The sequence below is a fragment of the Emericellopsis cladophorae genome (genome assembly GCF_022114955.1).
Source record: "Emericellopsis cladophorae strain MUM 19.33 chromosome Unknown NODE_13_length_450635_cov_117_157991, whole genome shotgun sequence".
Taxonomy (NCBI): Eukaryota; Fungi; Ascomycota; class Sordariomycetes; order Hypocreales; family Bionectriaceae; genus Emericellopsis; species Emericellopsis cladophorae.
Genome location: NW_026250938.1, coordinates 83,745 through 108,844, shown reverse-complemented (window position 1 = coordinate 108,844; position 25,100 = coordinate 83,745). Strand labels below are relative to the sequence as shown.

The window sequence follows — 25,100 nt, the reverse complement described above, 5'->3', positions numbered from 1 at the left end:
CTGGAGGCCTCGACCGGGTTGGCGCGCGCCAGAAGCGCCGCCTGGCCTTGCCGCAGGCATTGTGGCATTCTGATCAAGTACTCTCGCGACGTACTATCGAAATCTTCACGATGGGACAGGATCTTGCGATCGTCATCATTGCCTTGACGGATGGGTGCAGTCCAAGGTGGTCTCTGGGGACCTTTTTGGAGGGGATAACCGAAAACAGGGAGACGGGGCTCTCTATCCGTATTTGGGTTTTATTAGCCTGGCCCGCCCTGCTCGTGTTCAGTCCAAGCAACATTGAGAGTCCGCTCCTCCCTCGAGCAGCCAAGCGCCTTTCAAGAATGAAAGACTGGACTGGCAGGCGAGTAGGTTTCTCAGGTAATATTACCCCTTGGACCTTGCATTCATGTTCGCGCCCCGTCATTTGTCGAGGTGAATGGTGTACTCCAGTCCCTATCAAGTTAAAGTTACTACGTACACGAGGAACCTGGTGGTGGCACCGGTAGCTCAGCCCGTCGAGAGCTAGATCCTTGCTTGGACCATCCATCCTCCAGTCCTCTCCTCCTCCGCCTCCTCCTTGTTTTCGGATCCAGCCAGCACTCGATTCTCCAACAGTCGCTGCCTTTTTTATTTTTGTTTGTTCCTTCTTTCTACTCCCACTCGCTGTGCATGCTAGTCCTTGCCCTGCAGTCGTCGCTTCAGCGTTGCACTAATAGCAGACCCTGCTTGGATTGCCCAGCTTTTGATCGGCCAATTTTACTTGGCAACTTGGCGGCCGCTCGGGACGCAAACCGCCACCCACATTACCGTCCGTTCGACACGCTTGGCCCATCCACCTAATAATAGTTCGCAATAAGCAACCTTGGCTTTGCGCTCCGTCTTGCTCCTCCATCGACGAAGCCATCACGACATTCCACGGTCGAGTCCGTCCCCCCCTCCACGCGCGCGTGTGAACAGTCGCAATGGCGGCCACGTCGACGCTGTCGCCTCGCACCTCGACCTCGACCTCGATCGACGGCGACAATGTCCCCATGATGGAGAACCCGACCCAGCGTCACAACGGCAGCGGCCACTTCCAGGACGGCGACGAGGATCCAGAGGCTGGATTCGCACACAAACAGGCGCATGGCCCCGAGTCGCGCACGCTGAGCCTGCATCCCTCGTTCTACATCCTCAGCTGGATCTTCTTCTCCAACTGCACAATCCTCTTCAACAAGTGGCTCATTGACAATGCGGGCTTCCGCTACCCCATCCTGTTGACCTGCTGGCACCTCGTCTTTGCGACCGCCGCGACGCAGCTGCTCGCCAGGACAACGTCGCTGCTCGAGTCGCGCCATACCCTGCCCATCGACCGGCGCTTCTTCCTCCGCACCATCCTCCCCATTGGCATCCTATACTCGGGCTCCCTCGTCTGCTCCAATGTCGTCTACCTCTACCTCTCGGTGCCCTTTATCCAGATGCTCAAGTCGGCCTCGCCCGTTGTGGTGCTCTTCTTCTCCTGGCTCTGGGGCATCGCCAATCCCACCATGTCGACCCTCCTCAACATTCTCGTCATCGTCCTCGGTGTGGCCATCGCCAGCGCGGGCGAGATCCAGTTCTCGTGGTTGGGGTTTCTGTACCAGGTCGGAGGCACCGTCTTCGAGGCGATGCGCCTGGTCCTGATTCAGGTCATGCTCAGCTCCGAGGGTCTGCAGATGGACCCCCTCGTCGGTCTCTACTACTACGCCCCTGTGTGCGCCGTCATGAACATGTTTGTCGCGCTGTGGAGTGAGGTCCCCAAGTTTGAGATGCAGCACCTGTGGGATGCGGGCATCTTCATGCTTCTGTTGAACGCGCTTGTCGCATTCATGCTCAACATTGCGAGCGTGTGTCTGGTAAGTCCCCTCCCCCGGCGGTCTCAAGGCGTGGTTTCCCCGCTAACAACCATGGCGACAGATTGGCAAGACGTCTGGTCTCGTCATGACCCTCACTGGCATCCTCAAGTCGATTCTCCTCGTCATCATTTCCGTCATCATCTGGCAGACCACCATCTCTCCCCTCCAGTTCTTCGGCTACTCCGTCGCCCTCTGCGGCCTGGTCTACTACTCCCTCGGCTACGAAACCCTCTCCAAGGGCTACCACATGGCCTCGTCGTGGGCAGGGGACGCATGGAAATCCGGTCGCGAGGGCCAGTGGACACCTGAGCGCCGCCGCTGCATCCTCATTACTGGCATCCTGGCCTTCATCAGCCTCTGCATCATGGTGGGCATCTGGCAGGGCCCCACGGCGATGAGGAAAGCACAGGAGTCCTTCCCGTCGATATTCAACCCCGAGCGATAATTTACGATTATTGCTCATGACATGACTCTTATTGTTACTCGTTGGCATGAGGTGACTGTTACGATTAATACATATACTAAAGCGGGGGGCACGAGGACTGCATCAATGAGTGCGTGGATATTTCGGAACGGCGGTGTTTTATTACAGGGAATAAAAGGGAGCAGCACTTACTTGGTTTCTAGAATAAGTGTTGGTGATCTCTATCTTGCTGGCGCATTACATTGAGAAACAACATGGCATACTTAGACTTGCTTTCTTCTTCAGGGCATATAGCTGTAGTTCACGCGCAATGACAATGATTGGAAACGTCTCCCTGGCGAAAAGGCTTGCAGTTACAGGGCATCATCATACATAATGTGACGAGGTACTTAGTACAAGGACGAACATCGACCAACAAGATGGCATCAGCCTCAGCGACGGCTTCGACTGCGAGTGCGACGTCGACTGCGACTCCTCTCTCGCCTGTCCCGGTCCCTATCCCTTCTGGGGGAAAGGCTCCTATCCCTCCTCCGCCGGTCTCGCTCCCGCTCTCGGTCTCTGTCCCTGTCACGATCCCTATCACGATCTCGGTCTCTGTCCCTGTCGTCGCGAACCGGGTCTCTATCTCTGTCGCCTCTGACGCGGTCTCTGTCTCTGTCGCGGTCATAGTCGCGTTCCCTCGGCCTGTCGCGCTCACGCTCACGCTCACGGTCCCTGTCTCTATCTCTCCGATCACGATCCTTGTCCCTCGAGCGGCTTCGACTCTTGCGCCGTCTGTCGTCGCGTGAGCTAGGCACGTAGCGATCGCTGTCGCCTATGGGGACCGGTGGCTTGTATCTATCGCTGTCGAGTCCGGAGGTAGATGGCTTGTAGCGATCCTCCTTGTGTGCGGAAGGGGGGTGGTAGGAGTCTGCCGTCACGCTCACACTACCCGCAGCAGCGGCCTCCTTCTGAGCAGCCATGTATGCCTTAGCTTCCTTTTCCCGGCGGATTCTCTCCTCACGCTTGTACTCCTCCGAGTCCTCAATAGCCCTGTCGGCGACGCGGGCCACTGAACGGGAGCTAGCGCGGGCTGTGGCATCCCGATCACGGCTTCTGTCGCGCGTGGGCTGGTAGCGATCATGCTGCATAATGCGCGACGATTCACGACTGCGATCGCGGCGTGGGCGGCTGTCTCTGCGTTGCGAGCGCGAACGGGAGCGGGGATCGCGTCGGTCACTGCTCCTGGCTCGGTGACGACTCCTGTCGCGAACACTGCCACGGTCTCTGGAAAGATCACGGCGGTCGCGGATGGGCGAGCGGTCGCGTCTTCTAGATCGACTTCTGTCACGTCGGTCGTCTCTATCGTCCCTCCGGGTCCGTGATCGCGAGCGGTCGCGCCGAGTCCTAGAACGGCTCCTCTCGCGACGGACTCTGTCCCGATCTCGGTCTCCGTCTCGTCTTGGCGAACGAGATCTGTCCCTTTCCCGCCTGCGATCATCATCACGTACCCTGCTGCGATCTCGCCTGTCTCGGTCTCTGTCGCGGTCTCTATCACGGTCGCGATCACGGTCCAGGCCCCTGTCTCGGTCGCGGTCGCGGTCGCGAGTTCTAGAAACACTACGACTAGGTCTCCGGTCGCTTCTCTGATCCGTGATTTTCGAGTCCATTGGAGTCGTCGAGCCTCTCGCGTCACGCACGACTTTGCTCAAGCTGTCGCGCCTGGTGGAGGAATCCCTGCGAATAGGGTCAATGGCAGATGCTGGCTTGGATCGTCTCGGCGGAGGTGCAAGTTCTCGATCAACCTCGTACCCTGAGTGACGGTGTCGGCTCGCTGATCTGTTGCCACTCTCTCGCAACAAATCCGCCAGGGCCTCCTGCTCCAACCTCTCGTTCTCTTCCTTGGACAACTCACGCTGCAGCTCGGGTGCCTTGTCGTCGGATGTCTTTGTGCGTCGAGCCTCCTCACGAGCGGCGTCTCTAGCGTCGCGCTCGCGGTGTCTCTTTTCACGTTCACGATCCCGCTCTCTCTCTCGGTCCTCGCGCTCCTTCTCACGCTTCGCCCGGCGTTCGTCGCGCTCTTTTTGTCGCTTGAGCTCCGCCTCGTCTTCGGCCCTTCGTTTTCGCTTACGCTCCTCCTCTGCAATCCTTTGCTTTTCGAGGACGATTGCTTCTTCTTTGGCCTTGAGCTCCTCGCGGATCTTCCTCCTCTCTTCCTTTCGCCCCTCGGTCTCGGCGGTATACTCCTCGTCGGTCTTTGCGCCTCGCAAACGTTCGGCTTCGGCGGCCTCCTCGCCAATGTCCGTTTTTCGGATCGCGCGTATGCGCTCCTCGATAGTACTCACGTCAATGAGCTGACCAATGACTTCTTCCGATTGCTGGTAAACGCCAGATCGCTCAAGAGCACCGTCGATGAGGGCGGCCGCTTTGCGTGTGTCCAGCGTTAGGAGCTGATGGGGGTTCTTCTCGACCTCTTGTTCGGCAACGGCGAGGATGGACTTTGTGACTTGAGCCTCGTAATCCTGACCAGCTTTGTCAACAACATATCCTCAATCAGAACAGGCAAGACGCGCTCACACTCGCTTTGAAATTATCCCAGACCTGTTTCCGGATCGCATCGTAGGCGCCCTCCTTTTTGAAAGCGTGCGCGAGCGTTTCAATCGCACTGCGTGTCGCGGAGGGAAGGGGAAGCTCGGAGGCTTTGAATCTACGAGGCGCATTCCCGGTCGGATTGCCGACGGTTTCGGACGCTGGTTTGCTTGAAGGAGCCGCCATTGTACGAGCTGGCCAAGCCGAGCGCGAATGGGGTTGTGAAATGTGGTGGAAGCCCGCAGTCGCGCGGTCTGTACACTTCGGGGAGTGTTTCAACAATTCATGTTGGCTATAGATTCGATTGATATGTTTTCGACGATTCGGTCGTGAGGTGGGAAGATGTACGTAGGACTTTGCAAGAATGTTGAATTGTGTGAGAAAGTTGTCACTGGAAGTTTGTAAAGTTAAGCGAAGCCCGGCGTCACGCTGCAGCTAGCAGACGCCAGTTCACGTGACAGCCTTAGGTTGAGCTGAAACCTGCCCTTTTCTGAGTTTCATTTTGAATTTGACTGCTTCTATCACCTTGAGGCGATCTCGTCGTTGGCAACATCTGTCACAGTAGCTATTCCTGGTCTAGTCTTATATGGTGCAACACATTTTGAGGTATATCCATTCACACGCTAGCTCAGTACCATGGTGGCATACGCAGTAGAGTCTAACAGTGCGATCGAGCATTGATAATCATACTGTTGAGATTATGTCGTATTGCCGTGTAGAGTACAGTATCAATGTAGCACTGGTATCATACCATCCCAATCATCAGATTCGTAGGAGAAGCCCTGTTTCCGCAACGCCATGCCAAAACCCAAGATAATTACACGTGCCAGCCAGCCACAATTATAACCACATCGTACAGTGCCTGCTTGTTTCCTAGAACTCGCCTTCGCCGCCGTTTGATAGAGTACCGGCCATCCAGAGGCCAACAAGCCCCCACCAGCTGACCTTCCATCCGCGCCACAGACCCTCGACGCCCTGACCCTTTCGGTACGTGGGCGCAGAGACCTTGGCCTTGCCTTTGCCCTTCTTAGTTTGTGCAGGCTTGCCAATGACCTCCCTTTGACCTTCTTCCTTGGCGATATGGGCCATGGTGCCGAACGCGCCCTCGTAGCGTCCAACGGGCACAATCGTGTCCAACTTCTGCTCTTTGCCACCCAAAATGCGTAGGTACTCTTTCCCAGATAGAACTCCCATCTGGCCGCGGCGCAGAACGGTCTCGAGCGGCAGCTTAACGAAAATGGCCGCCGTGGACGCGCAGAACTTGGCAACCGAAAAGGTCATGGGCGACACCTGGCTGTCGATCATGAACTGCGTGCGCAGGACCAGTGGCGTCGAGAGAGTGAGGCTAGGGTGGATGAGAGAGTGGAGCATGGTCGGTATGAGGAGCGAGGAGGAGCACAGGTATGATGGCAGGGAGCGAAGAATCGAGAGCGTCCGGCGCTGTCCTCGACTTGTCGGCGTGAGGATCAACCTGGTGCGAACCAAATCCAGCGGCGCGAGAAGCACGCCCGTCGCCACAGCAGCGGAAGCAGCCACAAATAGCGAAGCCCATGGGTAAGGCGATGCAATGTCGACGAGCCGGTCAATGTCGTCCTTAACACCAAGATCCGGCACGTTGAGGATCGCGCTCAGGAAGCTTCGCGACCAGTTCTCCAGTAATGACTGCAGCACAGTGTACAAAAAAGTCGCATTCGAGCCTTTCCATACGCCCCAGGCGCCCTCTTTCGTCCACAAAGCCGAGATGACGCCAGTGACCGAGTCCGAGCGCCGAATGTTCAGGTAGTGCTCGGGCACGTTCGTCTTCTTCGGTAAGCGGGGCGAATCGATGGGAGAATCGGCTTGACGTCCATGTCGGTTACGCGGGTGTATGGGCGTCGGTGTCTCGGGCACATTGGAGGTGAAATACGAGGGCTCATCGCCTTCAGAATCAGAATCCGGAAGCTAGGACTGGTCAGCAAAATGACAGCTTTCACTCCTCAGTGCCATTGCCACAAACATCGTAGATTGACCCTCCGTAGCTCGAGGTCCTCTTTATCATTCCCGGCTCGCCCGGTGTCGCGGGCATGGCTGCGGCCTCATCCTGATCGCGCACCTGCAGAATGGTCTTGGCAACCTCAAATGGTTGTGCCATCAGAACAGAGCAGTACTTCCACAGGAGCTCATCCAGCAGATCTTTGACGCTCTGCACGGCCGATGTTGTCTCTTCCCCTAGGTAGCCGTACTCCATATCCTTGAGCACATCGCGCGCCTTGGATGTGTATCGTCCGGAGCTTGCTGTCGCATTGCCTGCAGTCGCATTGCCTGCAGCTACAGGAGCAGGCTCGGCGCGCTCGCCGATTGTGGGAGGAACATAGTAGGGTCGTAAAGGATTGACTCCTTCTCGTTGCGACGCCATGCTAGGCGAGACACCGCATGTGTTATTATGTCACTGTGGTGATGCTAGAGAAGACTCGAGGTGCGTGGAGGCAGGAATTGAAATCATCAAGCATCGAATGGCTGGACGCTGGGCGACGGCGGAGGGATTACCCGAGAGAATTTGGAGGCCAGGCAATTAATCGGTCGGCATGCATGCGGGTGCGCCCCGGAGCTATGGGCACTCGAAAATCGAAATCGATTACTTTTTCTCCAGGTTCGGGTTCGGTCCTTTGCTCGGACTTGCGACGCACCCGCGAGTTGGCCGACGACGACCACCACCAGAACTGTTTTATCTTTCTTTGATTTCGCGATTTATTTATTATCGTTGCGCTATTCCAACTGTCAATCATGTCGACTTCACGGACATTTGCGACGAGCCTTGCGAGGCTGTCGTCTACTGCGTCACGAACTCCACGAACACAGACACAGACAAGGGCAATGTGTTCGTTGCCCCAGTCACGGTCTTCCAACAGATCAAGGACAGCCGTCTCGATACGCTCTCTCGTTCCTGCGCCTGCGGCTTCGTCTCGGGCTTTTACCACAACTAGCCCCCGGCGGCATGGCCACCTGACGCCGCCAAAGCCTGGAGAGGAGTGAGTTCATCGTTGTCCCCAGCCAGAGCGCTATTTCTGACCCCTTCTAGGTTGCATGTCACCTTCATTGACAAAGACGGCGACGAGTACAAATATCAAGTCAGCGAGGGCGACAACCTTCTCGACATTGCGCAGGCCAACGATCTTGAAATGGAGGGCGCTTGTGGCGGATCCTGCGCATGCTCGACCTGTCATGTCATCGTGGAAGACGAGGGGATGTACGACAAGATGCCCGAGCCCGAGGATGACGAGAACGACATGCTGGACCTCGCATTTGGATTAACCGAGACGAGCCGGCTCGGATGCCAGGTCAAGATGACCAAGGAGTTGGACGGCCTGGTTGTGAAGCTGCCATCCATGACAAGGAATCTGCAGGCCAGCGACTTCAGCAGCTAATTGAGGTGGGGTTTACGCCACCCTTTTTGTATCAATGCAATACCAATATTTGTAACAAGTAGCCTGTGTCAATAGAAGAAGATGCTTGGAGGGGTGATCGGGTATCTCATGGACTACTACACCAAATTAGGCCTCCTCGATGGCTGTTTTCTTCAACCCTCCGCCTCCCGAGGCGATCAGATCCAGGAATCCCTTCTTACTCAACTCGTTCACCTTGCCCTCCCGTTGATCCATGCCAATGACACCGGCCTTCCTCGTGCCCTTCTCGGCCTCGGTGGCGGCAACCTGCGCCGCCCTGACAGCGTTGAACAGCTTGACCACACCCCTCTGTGCCACTTTCCTCAGCCTCCTCTCCGTCTCCATAATCTCGGCCGTGGTAGCCTCCATCTCGCCCGTCTTCTCATTCCTGCTGGCCACCAGGACATCCTTCACGCGACCCTTTTCGAAAGCACGACGCTTTTGGTCGCGGAGCTGTTTCCGGGCTTTTGCCTCCAGTGCATTGTCCAGGATGGCGCGCGATGCCGAGTGCGCCTCGGCGCTTCGGGAAAGCACAGGGTCAGCTCGTTTCGAGGTTGCGAGTTTTGTGCCGAGAATTTTGGTCAGGGACGTTGCGAACGCAGAGTTGTCGCGCTTCTTCTTGGATTGTCGGGGGTTCTGGTCGTCGTCGTCTTCGTCTTCGTCTTCGTCGTCATCGTCATCGAAATCGTCATCCTCTCCTTGCCCTTCTGATTCCGAGTCATCCTCGTTCTCAGACGCTGACTCGGGCGCGGGCTGAGGGGCCTTTTGTTGTGACTTCAACGACATCTTCTTCTTCGGCGCAGGCTTCTTCAGTGTCTCCTCTTCTTCCTCTCCTGAGCTCAATTCGCCCGCTGAGGGTGCGCCATCGTCAACCTCGGCGTTGTGAATGTCGTCATCCGAGTCGAGAAGGTTGACGGGATCAAAGTTGTCGTCTTGCTCTTCCTCGGAGTCGCTGTTGTACTGCGCGAGCTGGCGCTTTTGCTTCTTGCTCGGTCGGTCGAGCTTGGGCTTCTCGTACTTGCGACTTCTTTTGGGGCCTGCCATGATGTGTTGTGTGTGGTGCAATGGCGGATTGATTGATTGCAGTTGGGTAGTAGAATAGCGATTGATTCAGCGGGAACAAAAAGTTTCCATATTTTGCCAGTAACTTTTCACGGGTCTGGAGGGGCCCCCAAAGGCGGTGTCGGACTTCGGGATTATGGGGGTCCACAGTAACGAACCCTGGACAAGCTGTCTTTCAGAACACTCATCATCGCCTTTGCAATCACCATCGACCCAACTGCATTCCACTCGCTGCGCTTTGCGCTCTCAAAACAGATTTACAATCTGCTGGGGTCTCTCAGCTACCTACATCGACTTTACCTGCCTCTAAAAACGAGGTATTTCCCAGGTAAACTGCTTGGGGTCGTCCCTTGCGCCCTTGTGCCAGTACTCATACTAAGGTCCATGCATTCTTAGGCATTTGCTCGTCCATGGCCTTCATTCATTCGCCCAGCTCGGGACTCAAGGGGATGACGCCCGTCTCCAGCACGTACTGGTCCCAGAGCTTGATCAGAGCCTGTAGCCGCGCAGGCTCCTTGTCTGCAAGGTCGTGAACTTCGCCAGGATACTTGCTCAGATCGTGTAGCTGCCATTTCTCAGGGCCCTTGGGCTTAGGAATGAATGCGATCTTCCAGTCCCCCTTGCGTACGGCCGCTCGCCCACATGTCTCCCATCTGTTGATAAACTCCTCCTGGTGAATGCGCTCCGCCTGGTTCGTCAGATACGGCACCATGGACTTTCCGCGCAAGCCTGATCAAGTTGGCAAATATCGATGGGATTATCAGGGGTTGGAGGTTCAGGTTTGGTTATTGCTCAGAACTGAACATGAGCCTTCGATATGAGGTGACATCAGGGTGAGCAATAGGTGATGGATTGGGGGTTCTGCGCTAGCATTGTCCGCAATCTGTTTGTGCAGTGAGCAAGATCTGATGTGAATCCAAGAAATACAACCTAATCATATTAAAAACTTTCCCGATGAAAAGAAGTCCCTTGGTTAGTCCTAGGGGCAGGCCTGTTTCCGCAACGCCATCCACATAAACGCCCTGATACGCAAGCGGCACATATACAAATACACGATATCCATTCTCTGACCTCGAGTCCCCGGGTCCGTTTGTAGTCGACTATTGGCCTTCGGGCACAAACCTCACAAAGCGCTGACAATACTGTCTCTTACAAGCCCCTGATTCTGGACCATATGGCTGCCAGGGGTTTTTCGCTTTCCAGGGGGGTCAAGGGCGACACAAGATCATATGTCCAACGCTCCTTGCCGTCGATGTACAAACGATACTGGAGCGCGCTCTCGCCAGCAATGTTCTCAATGGTAAACGCGCCGAACTTGGAGCTGCCTGAGGGGATGTAGCTGTAGATGTCAGTCACGAACGTTGTCAATCACAACGACAGTCGGCTTACTTGAGCTTGATGTCCTCTTCGTCGGTCTGCTTGTAGGACGGCACTGGGGATGCAAACTGGTTGAGTGGACTCGTCGAGAACTCGTAAGCGGCAGCCGTGTCGGCCCAACGCGAACCCTCGGGCGGTGGGAACTTGGTGGCAGCGAATTCGTGCCGATCACCGGACAAGACGACCACAGTTGTACCACGCGCCCCAGCATCCCACATGGCCTCAAGAATGCGCTTGCGCTCGACCAAGAAACCGCCCCAGGTGTCCTGGACATTGACAGGCCAGTTCTTGGTAAAGGGAATCGACGAGGCGACAAATCGCCACTTGACGCCTCGAGGCATAGGCCTGTTCAACCAGGCGAGAAAATCATCAAGCTGGTCGGACCCGAGCATGGTCTTCTCCATGTCATCAAAGGGCAAGTCGTTGCTTGAGCGGTAGCTGCGAGTATCCATCATAAAGAAAGCGGCGGGTCCTTGGGTAAACTCGTACCAGGTGGCGTTTTCTCGGCGGTACGTGGTGGTGCCAGGAACACGAGACTTTGGGGGGTTCAAATCGCCCTGGTAGATGTGCCATGGCTCGACGGCGGCATTATAGACCCCAGTCTGACCTGACGACCAATCGTTCGAAATCTCGTGGTCGTCCAAAACGTGGATCCAGCTGAGGTTCTGCGCAACCGGGGCCCAGTCGGGAGACGCGTAGACCTGACGATACTGCATGCGATACTCAGCTGCAGAAACGCCAAAGCGCTCAGGCACGTCGACGTAGATAAAGTCGCCAAGGAACAGCATAAACTGCGCGCCAAGCTCCGGCAACTTGTTTGCCAAATGACGCAGACCCGGGATTGCTAGAGCGTGATCAAATGGGTTATACGGAAACCTTGGCAGGATACAGGATGTCGACAAGAAGGTGTATTTTCCACCGTGGTATTCAGGCATGTGTCCAGCCGCAGGAGGCGCCAAGAATTCGCCAGTGTGGTTGTTGGACGTGCGCCATTCGTATGTGCGCTGCTTTGAGTGTGTCAGGGGCACGGTGAGCACGCCGCTGAAATCGGTCTGATTGTCGGTCCAGTTGATGCCACCAGCTGTCTGCCAGAGTGGGTTGTCGAAAGGTGCCTGAGCATCCTTGATGTGAATCTGGAGAGTTACGGGCATTTGCGCCTGATCGGGTTCGCGGATGAGGAACTTGGCCTCGGTAGGCGAGACATATCCAAGTCGGACAAAAGAGAGGTCGTCGACGGGGTAGAGAAACCTTGCGCGGTACAGTGCATCGAGAGTGAGGGCGACAAGCATGGTGTTGATGAGAAAAGTCAGCGCGGAAGCCCCAAGCTTAGTAGCACTCGGAGCGCCCCAAAGGAGGATTTTCAAGGGTTTGGCGTCCTTGTCGCCAAGAACAATCGCCTCCTCAATTCTGCTTTCCTGGACGATGACCTCTGGTTCAGCTTCCACGGCTACGCCTTCTTCGGTCACCAATGGCGTGTCTGGCTTGGCTGTGACTTCCTCTATGCTCGCGGCGGTCCTATCCTCCAAAACCACGAGCTTCGGCTTTGTGAAGTAAGTCGCCAAGAAGGTGGGGACATATACTGCAAAAAGGGTGAATGTGACGGTCGGGAAATGTGCCTGGTTCAGTCAGTAACACGGCTGGGCGCTTTCAGGGGCAGCCATCAACGGATCATACGGGAAACTGCAGGAATGGTCAGCTTCGATTCAGAAGTAGGGTTATGCTATTGGGAGCATACGAATCTGAAGAAGAGGATGGCAGATATCCTCAGCAAGGTTGAAGACGCCTTTGCGAGGGTCCTCTGCACAGCCATGGCGAAGGCTGTTTTTGAAGTGATCCTACTAGAGATAGGAAATTGGTGACGGTCGACGTCGCAAGGTAACAATGAAGTGACCAGAACTGAAGACCGTGATAAGGGTACGAGAAAGGATCGTCAAGAAGAATATTGTTAGGGTACCCCGTACTGTGCTGCCATTACTATGTGAGTGATGATGATGATGCACGTTGCGACACTCGGTCCAGATCATGAGGTCACCGAGACCCGCGCGTCAAGTCGCGTTTGACGCAAGGAGCGCGTCTGCTGCGAGTCCCTGCGCCACACATGAATTAGGAGGCCATAGCTCACCAGCCACAGGAATGACGGCCTGTGCAGCCATGTTCTTCAAGCCAAGCCAAGCCAAATAGGGTTCGTGTCTCCCAAAGCTTCATTCCGACATTCTACTTGTTGGCTTTCCAACAAATCACATGCTGCATCTATAAGGTACCCAGTGGTCTGGTTCCTTATGCTGGTAAGGTGTCGCCACGCCTTGAAACAATCTCTCGACCTCATTTACTGGACGGTTTCGGCACCGAGATAAACACCGCGAAGCTGGCGGCCTCCTCGGACAGGATCCTTCGCTTAAATCCAGCCAGCGATAACATGGACATTGATGCTTTGATCGGAAGTATTTTAGTTGCGCAGCCATCAGACACAAGGATGGGGGCACACGGATTTCGAGGGTGCACCTCCTCCGCGCGAAAACGGGCAGCGATGTTCGGTGCGTGGTATCCGCGTCTGCTGTTCTAGCGGTTGAGACTCCATCGCTTCATTCCCGTTGCCAAACGCCCACATCGAGGCTAAATCTGTAGGTATTTTAATAATTATAAGTGACGTGACAGTGCCAGGTAGGCAACGCAGGACAACCCAAACTAGGTAGGCATTGCATCATTGCAGGCATGCCCGCTACTGACCCACCCACGATGTTGATCCTGATGGCAAGCCACCGATCCATCCAGCACCATGCGGGAGTGCGACGCACTACGCACCACTGCCATGGTTCGCTTGCGGGACTCTCCAGGGGCACGCGCCCACAACGGGCGTGTCAAGACCTTCGTGGGGGTGATCTAAATCCCACAAAGCTGGAGCCATCTCCTTCCTCACCTATGAGAGTCGGTGCTGTCCCACGAGGAGTCCAGGAGGTGGTCAAGTGACCCCGCCCGCCCCCGTTGCCAGATGGAAAAGCCAACAACTGCCGTACAAAAAGGGTCTTTGGTTATGACTTGCATTCTGCATGATGGGCTGTTGGCGCCACCTGATAGCAGCCGAGGCGGGTTTCCCTGCCTAAAGGGTCATACAGATAGATGCCCTGTCATAGGCGACTACGAGTACAAGATGAGCACCTCGCGACTCTTATATATCTGACCCGAGTCTTCGCTAGTACCTCCATCCGCGTTGACCTTGCGAGTACAGAGCTGGTGTTGAATCGACAACCTTAGAGCATAACAGCCATCACAAGTTTCGAGGCTTCCGATACAGTAACATCAAAGCGCATCAGCCTTACCACCTGTCCATCTACACCTAAACTTACAGACCGAAAGTGTGTCCAACATGGCGAACATGTACCCCCCTACGACGACCCTACCGGTCTACTCGGTGTTGACTGCTGTCGCCATCGTCCTCACGGTTGTCCGTTTCTGGACCCGCATTAGCTACACCAAGACCAATGTTGGAGCTGATGACTGGTTCATCTTCACCGGCGTGGTCATTTGTTGCGGCTGCACGGCTATCCAGTTCTATAACGCCCTGGAGGGAACTGGAGGCCAGGCTGTGACTAACAAGGACGACGCCGCCCAGATTGTCGCGTCAAAGAAGGCAGATTTCGTCATGGTTCTGATCGAGAAGCCCGCGTTTGGGTGCATCAAACTTTCGCTTCTGTTCTTTTACAAGCGCATATTCGATACCTGGAACAGCTTTCGCAAAGCAAACACGATACTCATCGGCGTCGTCATCGCTTGGACCATTGCTTTCATCGTTGGTGATCTGGCCATCTGCGGAACCAAGCTTCACTATGTCTATTTGCTGGATCAGTCACTTGCGCGGGACCATTGCGGAGACAAGGGCTTTCTTTTGCTCATGTTCGCCATTACCAGTGTCCTGACGGACATGTTGGTGCTTGGCCTTCCGTTCTTTTACATTCGCAGGCTGCAAATGCCGCCCCAGAAGAAGCTCGCAACTTGCCTTGTCTTTTTTCTTGGCTTTATGTAAGTCCACTTGCCCAGAACGTGTTTTGTGGTTGCTAATAACAACTCGCAGCTCGACCGCCGCCGGTATGATGCGCACAATCTTCTTGGGCATCTCGTACCCCATGGGCCGAATGGCTTGGGGATATGTTTCGCCTCCCGACCAGCCTACTCCCCTCGTACTTCAAGTCTTCAACCCAACCTTCTGGGTCATGGTGGAGATGTTCCTCGGCACGTGGGCTGCTAATCTCCCGCCACTCGGCCCTCTACTGGGCGCCATGGGCTTCAGAGAATGGGTCAGTAGTGCGTACAGGAAGGTCTCGGCCATCTCTACCTCGTGGAGCGGAACAAGGACCAAGACGACCGAGAAAAGCTATGCTACGCGCGCTGGGGATGAGCGCAACCTCACACACCAGACTAGCGACTCCTCTCTGGAGGCTCAGGATCGGCTGAGCGTCGACTCTTGGAGTTGGCGAGATCGCCGGTGATTTACTCTTTTTTTCTTTCTTTTTTTTTTTTTTTTTTGTTACCAAGTTGTAGTGGATTTTCTTTATACCCCAGGGCCCGGCAAGGAGTTAAGGTACAAATTGTGTCCTCGGACTACCAGTAATACGTTGATCGATACGCTAGTGATATGGCTCAAGCAATCGTATATTTTTTGCTACCTTTCTGCGTTAATAGTGTAAAATTGGGTATGTGACATGTGTTTGACACGCGGAAAGGATGAAATCGTAACGAGTGGCGATACTCAGCGCGCGGTGGACCAAACATCAAAGACCAAGGCTCAATCGCACACGTACTAGCCCATTGGAATCACATATAGTTCATTAGCACCTCGCAAGGCCGCAAAATCGAACAGCGTTTCCTATCTCCAGGGGGCCTCATCTAGTCTGCGGTAAATTGGAATGTAGGGTAGTTCGTACTAAACCCATACACCTGGCCCCCTGATCCGGAGCGGCAGCGCAAAAGTCCGACCCTCCGTCGAAGCTGTAGTGGAACCACCATCGTGGCCCCTTGTGTATCCCGCCAGCGCCAGTTGTCCTCGAATCGCCAGCCAGCAGTACGCGACATCGCCCACCACCGCCCACGATGAGACTGCCGACCCTCTTCGCCGGGCTGATTGCCTGCCTCATTACCAATGTCACCGCCACGGCTTTGACCTACAACATTGCCGCCCACGAAAAGGCGTGCTTCTACGCCGAGGCCAAGAAAGACAACGAGAAGGTGGCCTTTTACTTTGCTGTAAGTCACGCAATTCCGGAGAATAAATGACAAGGTGTAATGGGAACTGAGATATGTACAGGTGCAATCTGGAGGCTCTTTCGATGTCGACTACATCGTTGAGGGACCCAACGGCAAGATCATTCTCCAGGGCGAGAAGGAGAGGCAGGGTGACTTCGTCTTCACTGCGCAGCAAGCCGGACACTACTCGTTCTGCTTCAACAACGAGATGAGCACCTTTGCCGACAAGTTTGTCGATTTTGAGATCGCAGTACGTACCCCAGCCAGCACTTGCGGGAGGAGAAGGCTAACTGCCAACAGGTCGAGAACGAGTCCCGCGCGACGCTGCCCTCAAAGCAGGGCACATCCCCCGAACAGACGTCCGTCCTCGAGGAGTCCATCTACAAGATCTCTGGCCAGATCTCGACGATTACGAGGAACCAGAAATACTTCCGCACCCGTGAGAACCGCAACTTTGCCACCGTGCACAGCACAGAGGGACGCATTGTTCGCTTTAGCATGGTGCAGATTGGTCTCATTATAGCGATGGGCGCGCTGCAGGTCGTCGTCGTGCGATTCTTCTTCCAGGTCAGTGGAGTTCATCACTTCGTGACTTGGCCACTTGCTAACGGGAGGACAGGGCGCGCGCAAGGGATACGTATGAACAGGGTTGCATTTTGGGAATCATGTACTGGGACGCATGTACGGGTCACGAGGCGCAGGACGGTCAATCAAAACTTGTCGACATTGGTTATGTGTGAAGAGCCTCGGAGCTTTCGAGCGTGATTGTAGCGGCTTTGAGAATAGTTCAGCATGATGGTGGCAATACAGACACCGCTTCAAATTAACGAACCAAGCATCCTTCCCATTGAAATGCGTGTATGAACACACAGGGCGCAACCAGCATGTTGAAATATGCTTGACTCTTGTAATGATTTTCATGGCACCAACTTAACCCAGCACGCCAGCTCGATGTTGATGTGGCTGGTGTGCCAAGCCACAGTGGCGCCCAACGGAAATTCCCAACTGCAACCCTTTACTTTCGCAGATCAAACCACATCTTTAACCATACGCTCACACAACAGCCGGTACACATCATGGCATCGATAGCCGCGTCGCTGCAGTCAGCGCTACCGAAACCAAAATACACTGGCGAAGAGGAAGAAGCGCCACGCCATGCCCAGCCCCGTGGTCCGCGCATCGTCAGTGCCGACCAACTCGACGAGACACAGGTAGTGCTGAAGAGAGCCGGCCCTCCGGCCTATGGTCAGCGCGCAGGATGGCGACCGCGGTCGCAGGAGGATTTCGGCGATGGAGGCGCCTTCCCCGAAGTCCCCGTTGCGCAGTATCCTTTGGACATGGGCAGAAAGGGCGAGACGAAGAGCAACGCGTTGGCCATCCAGGTCGATGCAGACGGAAAAGTCAAATACGACGCGATAGCGAGGCAAGGTCACGGCGATAACAGAATCATTCACACCTCGTTCAAGGACCTCATTCCCTTGAGGCAACGTGCCGATGCGGGCGAGATCGATCTTTCGCGACCTGACAAGGAGTCTGTGGCTGCCACGACGGAGAAGACAAAGGCTGCCTTGGCAGCGCTGACGGGAAGTGCGGTTGCTGCGCAGAAACCCAAGGCTTGGAACATGGCGGAGCGCAAGGACGCCACCTTTGTACGGTACACACCCGCGAACCAGATGGGCGACAACTCGAAGAAGCAAGACCGCATCATGAAGATTGTCGAGCGTCAGAAGGACCCCATGGAACCACCCAAGTTCAAGCACAAGAAGATTCCCCGCGGACCTCCGTCGCCACCTCCCCCTGTCATGCACTCACCTCCCCGTAAACTCACAGCCGAAGACCAGGAGAACTGGAAGATTCCGCCGCCTGTCTCGAACTGGAAGAACCCCAATGGGTTTACGATTGCGTTAGACAAGCGATTGGCCGCAGACGGACGTGGTCTTCAGGACGTGGACATCAACGACAAGCACGCACAGTTTGCTGAGGCGATTAAAATGGCCGAACGACATGCCCGTGACGAGGTGCAGCAGAGGGCCAAGATGCAACAGAAGTTGGCAGAAAGGGAGAAGGCACAGAAGGAGGAGAGCTTGCTTGAGTTGGCACGACAAGCACGTGCCGAACGCGCAAATGCTGGACAAAAGAAGCGACGAGACTCGAATGACTCGCGTTACTCGAGGGACTCGCGAGATTCGAGATCAAGGTCGAGAAGCTACAGCGAGTCAGAGTCGGGTGCTTCGGACAGTGAAGACTCTGAAGTGCGTGAGCGTCAACGAGCTCGCAAGGAGAAACAACGGGAGGAGGAGCGGAAGCTCAGGAAGAACAGGATGGGCGCTGAGCGCCGCATGCAGGTGATGGCGCGCGAGCAAGACCGTGACATTTCGGAGAAGATTGCCCTTGGCCTGGCGAAACCGACCCAGTCCAAGGAGACCATGTACGACTCCCGACTATTCAACCAGTCCAGCGGCTTCAACAGCGGCTTCAATGAGGACAACGCTTACGACAAGCCGCTGTTTGCCGCCCAAGATGGAATCAACAGCATCTACCGACCTCGCGCAAACGCCGACGATGACGATGACCCCGAGGCTGGTGACAAGGAGATGGCCAAGATCCAGAAGTCGAGCCGATTCGGCGAGGCGCTGGGCAGGGGAACATTCAAGGGGTCCGGTGACGTTGAGGTAAGCGATCTGAATTTGCACTCGCATGATCTTGCTAACAAGAGGAAACAGGCTCGTGAAGGTCCTGTGCAATTTGAGAAAGATGCCACCGATCCTTTCAACGTCGATAAGTTTCTATCCGAGGTGGAGCAATCCAGCTCATCGAAACGGGGGTTCGGTCTGCAGGAGGACGGTGGCCGCACGAGCAAACGTGCTCGTGTAGAAGGGGAGGACGACTAAGTAGCTACTCTGCGCTCGAGCCTTTGAGACTTTCGAGGCTAATTACGATAGGGCTGTCCGGTCGACAGCGGTCAGAGTTCTTTCCATCAACCAAATTGATACCAGTGATTTGACGAATTGAAAACCTCTTGCCCAAGAGTGCCAGAAACAGGCCAAGACATCTCTCCCTCTCTTGCAAGTTTCGACCGCGACGCGCACAATCAACCCGCGAGATCAAGTCTCGGGCTCAGATGCCCGAGGATCTTGATTGCCTCGGTCAATCCAGCGTCTAGTCCACACATGGGATGCTTGACAGTCACCTGCTGCCCGGAGCAAGATCCAGAGCTGCATTTCCCTCCTGGGGAGAAGCACCTTGGCGCACCCGAGCGATAGGTTCCTCGCCATGCACTGCACCGAAATCCGAGTCTCGATCTGCCGAAAGCAGGGCCCACCCCCTGCTGGGTAATATACGAAAGCTCCCCATGGGGTAAGGAACCATAACGGCTTCCAATCGGGGGGCTGTGAAGAGTTACCCCAACCTCCCCGCATCGCAAGTATCTTGACCGAAGTTCTGGTCAATGCCAGCTCGCGATGTATAAAATGGCGCTCCCCAGTACGTGAATCGAAAGTTCAGGGCAGCACAGACCTGCCACATCCCCACAATGGCTCCCAAGGTATTCTCCACGACCGCGGCACTGCTGTGGGCGCTTCAGGCAACGCAGCCCGTCCAGGCCAAGCTCGAAGCAGAAGAGACCGACACGCACCTTGTCCTCTCGAACGACAGATTCCACACCGAAGTCGACAAGAGCCGCGGCACTGTCTCGTCCCTGGTTCTCGATGGTCAAGATCTTCTCGGTCCTCGCAGTGGCAATTCTGGTCAAGGGCCGTACCTCGACTGCTATTGTACCCCCAGCGGATTTTGGACACCAGGCCGGTCAGAGCCCGAGTTCGAGCTCTACTCTGGCACCGACTCTACAGGCACTGACTATGGCGGCATCCGCATGGCTGATACGTACCTGCCCACTGGTCAGGTCCTTGAGCAATACTGGTTCCTCCGCGACGGCGAGACTGGACTGCATACCTTCAGCCGTGTGGCATACCACAACGAGACCACGCCATTCTTGAGGAACCTGCAGGAGCTCAGAGTTTTGTTCCGCCCGAGTTCTGACATGTGGACGCATCTGCTGTCCAAAAAGGGCAACTATGCCCCTCTGCCCAACTTTGACAACCAAGGCGAGTGGCCTGTTGTGCAGGACGCGACGTGGTATCTCGGCAACACGCCCGATGATCCCTACGTTGTGGAGATGGCGGACTACTTCACCAAGTACACTTTCTCTGACCCTTTCAGAGATCTCGATGCATACGGCCTGTAAGTGCCTCTCCGGACCTGCCAAGAATCCGGATAGCTGACAAGACAGGTTTGCTGACGGATCCAACACCGAGGATGGGTCGACCTTTGGCGCCTGGATGGTCATGAACACCAAGGACACGTACTTCGGCGGTCCTACGCACTCTGACCTGACGGTCGACGGTATCGTCTACAATTACATCAGCTCGAACCATCACGGTGACCAGACACCCAACATCACCAATGGTTTCGACCGCACCTTTGGTCCACAATATTACTACTTCAACAAGTATCCCGAAGGTTCTGACATACTTGAGCTCCACGCCGATGCAGCGCAGTTTGCCGACCCTGAGTGGAACGCCGAGTTCTATGACTCCATTGCCGAGCACGTGGCCAACTACGTCCCCTCGTCGGACCGCGCCACGTGGAAGCTCCATGTTGACCTCCCGAAGAACGCAGAGCGGGCCCTGGCAGTCCTCTCCCAAAACGGCGTCGATTTCCAGGACAATGTGCTCGACACGGAAGCCTACCAATACTGGGGTGAAATCGACGCAGAGGGATACGCCACCATCCCCATGGTGAAAGCGGGCACGTATCGCCTGACCATCTACGCCGACAACATCTTCGGGTACTATGTCAAGGACAACGTCGTGGTCGAACCATCAGGCAAGGGCAAGAACAAGCACGACAAGCGGCACATGACCCACGCTCGCTGGCGCGAAGAGACGGAAGGCAAGGAGATCTGGCGCATCGGCAAACCCGACCGGTCGTGCGCCGAGTACCTCCACGGAGCCGCCCCCGACAAGGAGCACACCCTTGAGCCAGAGCAGTACCGCATCTACTGGGGGGATTGGGATTACCCCACAGACTTCCCGGACGGCGTGCACTTCAAGGTCGGCGAGTCGGACGAGGCCAAGGACTGGAACTACATCCACTGGAGTGTCTTTGGCGGCAAGGCCAACTACGAGCGCCCCGAGACCTACGTCGGCACGGGAGACGTGAACAACTGGACCATCTCGTTCGATCTGGAGCGGGACCAGATTCACCGCAAGCGCCAAGCTACATTCACGGTGCAGCTGGCCGGCGCAAAGACGGCTGCGGGCAACACAGATAGGTTCAATGCCTCGGAGCCGCACGCTAACCTGCAGTACACCGTCAGTGTCAACGGTCAGGATCTCGAGCCATGGATTATCCCGTATGTGACCTTCCCTCTTTATCCAGATTTGGAGATCATTCCATACTAACTTGCGCCACAGCTACAACCAGAGCAGCTCCTGCGGCGTGCGGTCTGGCGCGACCTGCTACAACGTCGGCCACAAGTTCGAGTTCCACCCCAGGCTGCTGAAGGAGGGCGAGAACGAGCTGGTGCTCAGCCTGCCGTACAATGCCACCAACTACGAGCCTGCTAAGCTTGCAGAGTCGGTGTATGTGCAGTACGATGCTCTTCGATTCGAGATTGTGTAGTGAGGGAGGTACACGCTCTCGATATTATGGAATATCTACGTATATCGCGCCCATTTGGAATCAAGTGGTCGTGTTGCTCAACCTTGCATGTTTGTCTCACTCAGCTACGTATATCCATCTGTGTCTATGCCAACATGAGCCCATCAGCCGACAATGATCAGCTCATGCAGGGGCGAAGGATCCGGCTCCTTTTCGTTCCTCGCCTAAGAGCATCTGCCAACATGTAGTGACCCACCAGTCCGCGACAATGCTTTAGCCAACACATCAGTTCATTCATCATTGAATACTTTCTATGCACCATTCACTTTCTCTTCCTCTCGGCTCACTTATCTTCATACTCTGCCCAACCGGCTGCGCCACCCAAACGAAATGGCTTCTTCCTTCAACCTCAAGACGACCCTCCTCCTCACACCTCTCGTTTCTACCACCTCCTCCCTCCTTTTTGCCCATGCCCAGGATTCATTCCTCTCCTATCTCGTCCATCCCACTGTCGGGGCAGCCAACTCGAATGCAATCATTCCGCCATACTGGAGACAATTCTTTGTCCCTGGCGTGACCAGAGTCCTTTCATTTCTGGGCCTGACGGTGGGCTCTGCTGTCGGCTGTGTCTGCTGTCACGGGGTCATCCTCAAGAACAGGGGGAGTCGGGCGTGGTACCTCGCCGCGGCAGTTCTAGCCGTCAGCCACTTGGCGTTCGTTCCACTGGTCGCACCCAAGATTCAGAGGATGGTGGATGACGAGGGCGGGAAAGCCGATGCCGAGGCCAACACTGCCCGGGAGGGAAGCAAGTCGAGCGTCCAAACGTTGAATGAGTGGTTGCGCTGGAATCTGGTGCGGACATGGACGACAGATACCGCCGCATGGATTTGCGCTGCAGTAGCTGTCACCAAGACCTTGAGCGTTGACTGAGTTAGGCGACTTTTCACAGTGGTCACTGTAAATTCCATCACTCAGGACTTTCATAGATCATATCATAACATTGTGCATTGGCTAATCACTACCACCCTCCTTGTTACATGAGTGGCATATGCTGTACAGTTCTACTCCGGCTATATCAACAACATCATCTGAAGCACCCTTCGTGCTGTCATTGCGATTCGACTCCCTTAGTACCACTCACCACCCAACCAGCGGTTGAAGAAGTCGATGGAGGCGTCGGGCTGGTCCATAGGAACCATGTGGCCGGCCTCGAAGATGCGCATGAAGGTCAGGTTGCCACTGGTCTTGACCTTGCCATAGGCCTCATCCTTGCTGCTCTTCTCTGTGGAAGAAGCAAGGTTGAGATCCTTGAGCTCCGCCTTGGCAAAGTCCTTGTGGCCGGGCCATTCGAGCTGGTTGGTCCAGGCCTCGTTACCCAGCCAGTTGCAGATGAAGTCAACGTCACCAGCATAGATGAGAACAGGGAGCTGCTCGAGGATGCCGGGGATGAGCTGGTGGTAGGGCTGCATCCAGTCACCAGCGAACATAAAATTGCGGTTGATGTCAAAGTTGCAGCTGTCGTAGCTGTCAACCTCGGCGCCAACAGCATCACGAACATCCTTCTGGTTCAGGTACTCGGAGATCCAACCCATAGCAGGGTAGCAGAGGTTGGAAGAGTCCTCGCAAGGACCGCGAATATCGTAGACATTGCGGCCACTGCGCTGGTACGGGCCCATCATGGCATTGTTACAGTAGATAGTAGCGGGGACGCATGACCAGGCGCTGCCCGAATCGTAGCAGCGCTCAATCAGTGACTGGCAGCGGGGCAGGGCGTCATCCATACCCTGGCACTCACTGTCGCTGAGGACCGACTTCTGACCACCCTCGCCACAAGCCATGGGACGATAGTAGGCGTACTGGGTGTAGGGATCGCTGAGACCGTTACCGATCAGGACGGACTTGAGGTTGATGTTGCGGTCCTCGTGCGCGAGGATCTCCGAGGTGAAGACGGGAATGTAGTGACCAGCGTACGATTCACCGGCAATGTGGAAGTCCTGTTCCGCATACTCGGGGTACTGGTGGAAGAAGAGGGTGAGAAGAGCGTAGACATCCTTGCCGGCGGCAACGGTGTTGCTCACGCTGCTGCCGCTGTACGAGTAACCGACATTGACGGGCTGGTCAAGGAAAATGACCGAGGCGTTGTTGTTCCAGGAGGCGGGGTTGTGTTCGAGATCCAGCTTCTTGGTGATGCCCGAAGGGCCGAGCTCAAGGAAGAGACCGGTCAGGGACGAGCAGCCAGGGCCACCGTTGAGCCACAGCACAACGGGGTCGTTCTTGGGGTCGTTGCGGGACTCGAAGAACCCTATTCATCAGTCAGTGAATGTCACGAATATCCGGTGTCAGTCAACGTACAGTAAAAGAGATGCTTGTCTTCCTCCTCGTCATCGAGGTAGCCGCTGTACTGCTTGACGTCGTCGACCTTGAGCTTGGAAGGGTCGACCTTCTTGGTACGGAGGTTGTAGTTCTCAAGCTTGCCGCCAACCATGCGTTGGGAGCCCTTGACGCCGTTGACGCCCATCTTCTGGACGTCTGCACCCTTGACAACATGGTCCCAGTGCGAGTCAGAGCGGCGAGTGGTGGGCTTTGGCTTGGTGGTGCCAAAGGTCTGCTTCTTGATGGACTCGATGGCATCGGGCATGAGCATCGAGACCTCGTCCCAAGCACCCTTGGCCTCCTTGGTCATCTTGCCAAAGACATCCTCGAGGGAGCTGGCCCAGGACTCGAGAGTGGGAGCCTCAACGTCCAGGAAGGACTGATCAGAGGGACCGTTGAGGACGACCTGGTCCTGTTGGAGGGCGAGGGCCGTACTGGCGGCGCCCATTACGAGGGCGGACGATGACATCCGCATTTTGTAGATGTTCTGGTGGGCAAATGCGATGATGGAGATGGGAAAAGGCGGGAGATGGGGAGATGGAGGAAAGAGGATGGGGATCTGAGGCGCGAAGCTTCCTTTGGGCCTCGGGGTCGGACCACCAGGCACGGTGCAAGGCACGCAACACCCGTGCAGCGCAGCGAGCCAGTTAGACGTCATGACTTTCATAAGTCCCTGGGTTGCTGGGGAACGCCCCAGCGCTTGCGGCTCCCCGATTGGCTACGTGGCAGCAATGCGCCACCTGACCTTGATGGCCCCTCATGAAGCTCTTTATCTTATCTTATCGGCACTCTCTCCTCAGGTCTACCCTGTTAGCGACGGCCCAGGTGGGAACTTGCGCGAAGCACAGGCGTACCGACCCCCGATTGTCCAGCACAGGCACGCCGCACAGCGGCATAGGCACAATGTATAACACAGCGGCATGTAACAGAGCAAAGACGGAAGACCAGTCTACTGTACGGTACAGAGAATCCCTTGAGCCAGTGAGTAAGACTTACGGACTGACAAAAGTCCTCAGGCTTAAGTTCCTTGATGGCTGTCCTCCACTACTTGCAGTATGTATACCCGAGACAAACCTTGACTTCAGAAGTTCCGTTTTGGACTTTTGGCCCGGTCCC

At 55.6% G+C, this 25,100-nt stretch overlaps 11 protein-coding genes across 11 annotated transcripts; 6 read left to right on the top strand and 5 right to left on the bottom strand.

Annotated features, from left to right (window-relative positions):
* Positions 1-947: 947 nt before the first annotated feature.
* J7T54_001272 (sugar phosphate/phosphate translocator-like protein) lies at positions 948-2,304 on the top strand (the record flags this gene model as incomplete). The annotated part of the gene is made up of 2 exons (XM_051505231.1): positions 948-1,859; positions 1,921-2,304. 2 exons carry the CDS (start codon positions 948-950, stop codon positions 2,302-2,304), a joined length of 1,296 nt encoding a protein of 431 aa, XP_051363271.1.
* A 410-nt stretch (positions 2,305-2,714) lies between these two features.
* On the bottom strand, positions 2,715-5,037 carry J7T54_001271 (uncharacterized protein; the record flags this gene model as incomplete). The annotated part of the gene is made up of 4 exons (XM_051505230.1): positions 2,715-3,594; positions 3,696-3,843; positions 4,112-4,784; positions 4,840-5,037. The coding sequence occupies 4 exons, from the start codon at positions 5,035-5,037 to the stop codon at positions 2,715-2,717; spliced, it is 1,899 nt and encodes a 632-aa protein (XP_051363270.1).
* A 687-nt stretch (positions 5,038-5,724) lies between these two features.
* Positions 5,725-7,246, bottom strand: J7T54_001270 (Mitochondrial fusion and transport protein-like protein; the record flags this gene model as incomplete). Its single annotated transcript, XM_051505229.1, has 2 exons — positions 5,725-6,792; positions 6,848-7,246. 2 exons carry the CDS (start codon positions 7,244-7,246, stop codon positions 5,725-5,727), a joined length of 1,467 nt encoding a protein of 488 aa, XP_051363269.1.
* Positions 7,247-7,704: 458 nt separating this feature from the next.
* Positions 7,705-8,255, top strand: J7T54_001269 (2Fe-2S iron-sulfur cluster binding domain-containing protein; the record flags this gene model as incomplete). The annotated part of the gene is made up of 2 exons (XM_051505228.1): positions 7,705-7,859; positions 7,910-8,255. The coding sequence occupies 2 exons, from the start codon at positions 7,705-7,707 to the stop codon at positions 8,253-8,255; spliced, it is 501 nt and encodes a 166-aa protein (XP_051363268.1).
* A 126-nt stretch (positions 8,256-8,381) lies between these two features.
* On the bottom strand, positions 8,382-9,317 carry J7T54_001268 (Rrp15p-domain-containing protein; the record flags this gene model as incomplete). The annotated part of the gene is made up of 1 exon (XM_051505227.1): positions 8,382-9,317. One exon carries the CDS (start codon positions 9,315-9,317, stop codon positions 8,382-8,384), a length of 936 nt encoding a protein of 311 aa, XP_051363267.1.
* A 439-nt stretch (positions 9,318-9,756) lies between these two features.
* On the bottom strand, positions 9,757-12,522 carry J7T54_001267 (Phospholipase D-like protein; the record flags this gene model as incomplete). The annotated part of the gene is made up of 4 exons (XM_051505226.1): positions 9,757-10,064; positions 10,598-10,674; positions 10,725-12,328; positions 12,448-12,522. The coding sequence occupies 4 exons, from the start codon at positions 12,520-12,522 to the stop codon at positions 9,757-9,759; spliced, it is 2,064 nt and encodes a 687-aa protein (XP_051363266.1).
* A 1,563-nt stretch (positions 12,523-14,085) lies between these two features.
* J7T54_001266 (uncharacterized protein) lies at positions 14,086-15,196 on the top strand (the record flags this gene model as incomplete). Its single annotated transcript, XM_051505225.1, has 2 exons — positions 14,086-14,729; positions 14,782-15,196. The coding sequence occupies 2 exons, from the start codon at positions 14,086-14,088 to the stop codon at positions 15,194-15,196; spliced, it is 1,059 nt and encodes a 352-aa protein (XP_051363265.1).
* Positions 15,197-15,797: 601 nt separating this feature from the next.
* On the top strand, positions 15,798-18,841 carry J7T54_001265 (Pre-mRNA-processing protein 45; the record flags this gene model as incomplete). Its single annotated transcript, XM_051505223.1, has 5 exons — positions 15,798-15,950; positions 16,012-16,200; positions 16,251-16,517; positions 17,015-18,622; positions 18,674-18,841. The coding sequence occupies 5 exons, from the start codon at positions 15,798-15,800 to the stop codon at positions 18,839-18,841; spliced, it is 2,385 nt and encodes a 794-aa protein (XP_051363264.1).
* A 641-nt stretch (positions 18,842-19,482) lies between these two features.
* J7T54_001264 (uncharacterized protein) lies at positions 19,483-21,632 on the top strand (the record flags this gene model as incomplete). The annotated part of the gene is made up of 3 exons (XM_051505222.1): positions 19,483-20,189; positions 20,239-21,363; positions 21,425-21,632. 3 exons carry the CDS (start codon positions 19,483-19,485, stop codon positions 21,630-21,632), a joined length of 2,040 nt encoding a protein of 679 aa, XP_051363263.1.
* Positions 21,633-22,001: 369 nt separating this feature from the next.
* Positions 22,002-22,541, top strand: J7T54_001263 (uncharacterized protein; the record flags this gene model as incomplete). Its single annotated transcript, XM_051505221.1, has 1 exon — positions 22,002-22,541. The coding sequence occupies one exon, from the start codon at positions 22,002-22,004 to the stop codon at positions 22,539-22,541; it is 540 nt and encodes a 179-aa protein (XP_051363262.1).
* Positions 22,542-22,738: 197 nt separating this feature from the next.
* On the bottom strand, positions 22,739-24,459 carry J7T54_001262 (Carboxypeptidase Y A-like protein; the record flags this gene model as incomplete). The annotated part of the gene is made up of 2 exons (XM_051505220.1): positions 22,739-23,913; positions 23,964-24,459. 2 exons carry the CDS (start codon positions 24,457-24,459, stop codon positions 22,739-22,741), a joined length of 1,671 nt encoding a protein of 556 aa, XP_051363261.1.
* Positions 24,460-25,100: the final 641 nt, after the last annotated feature.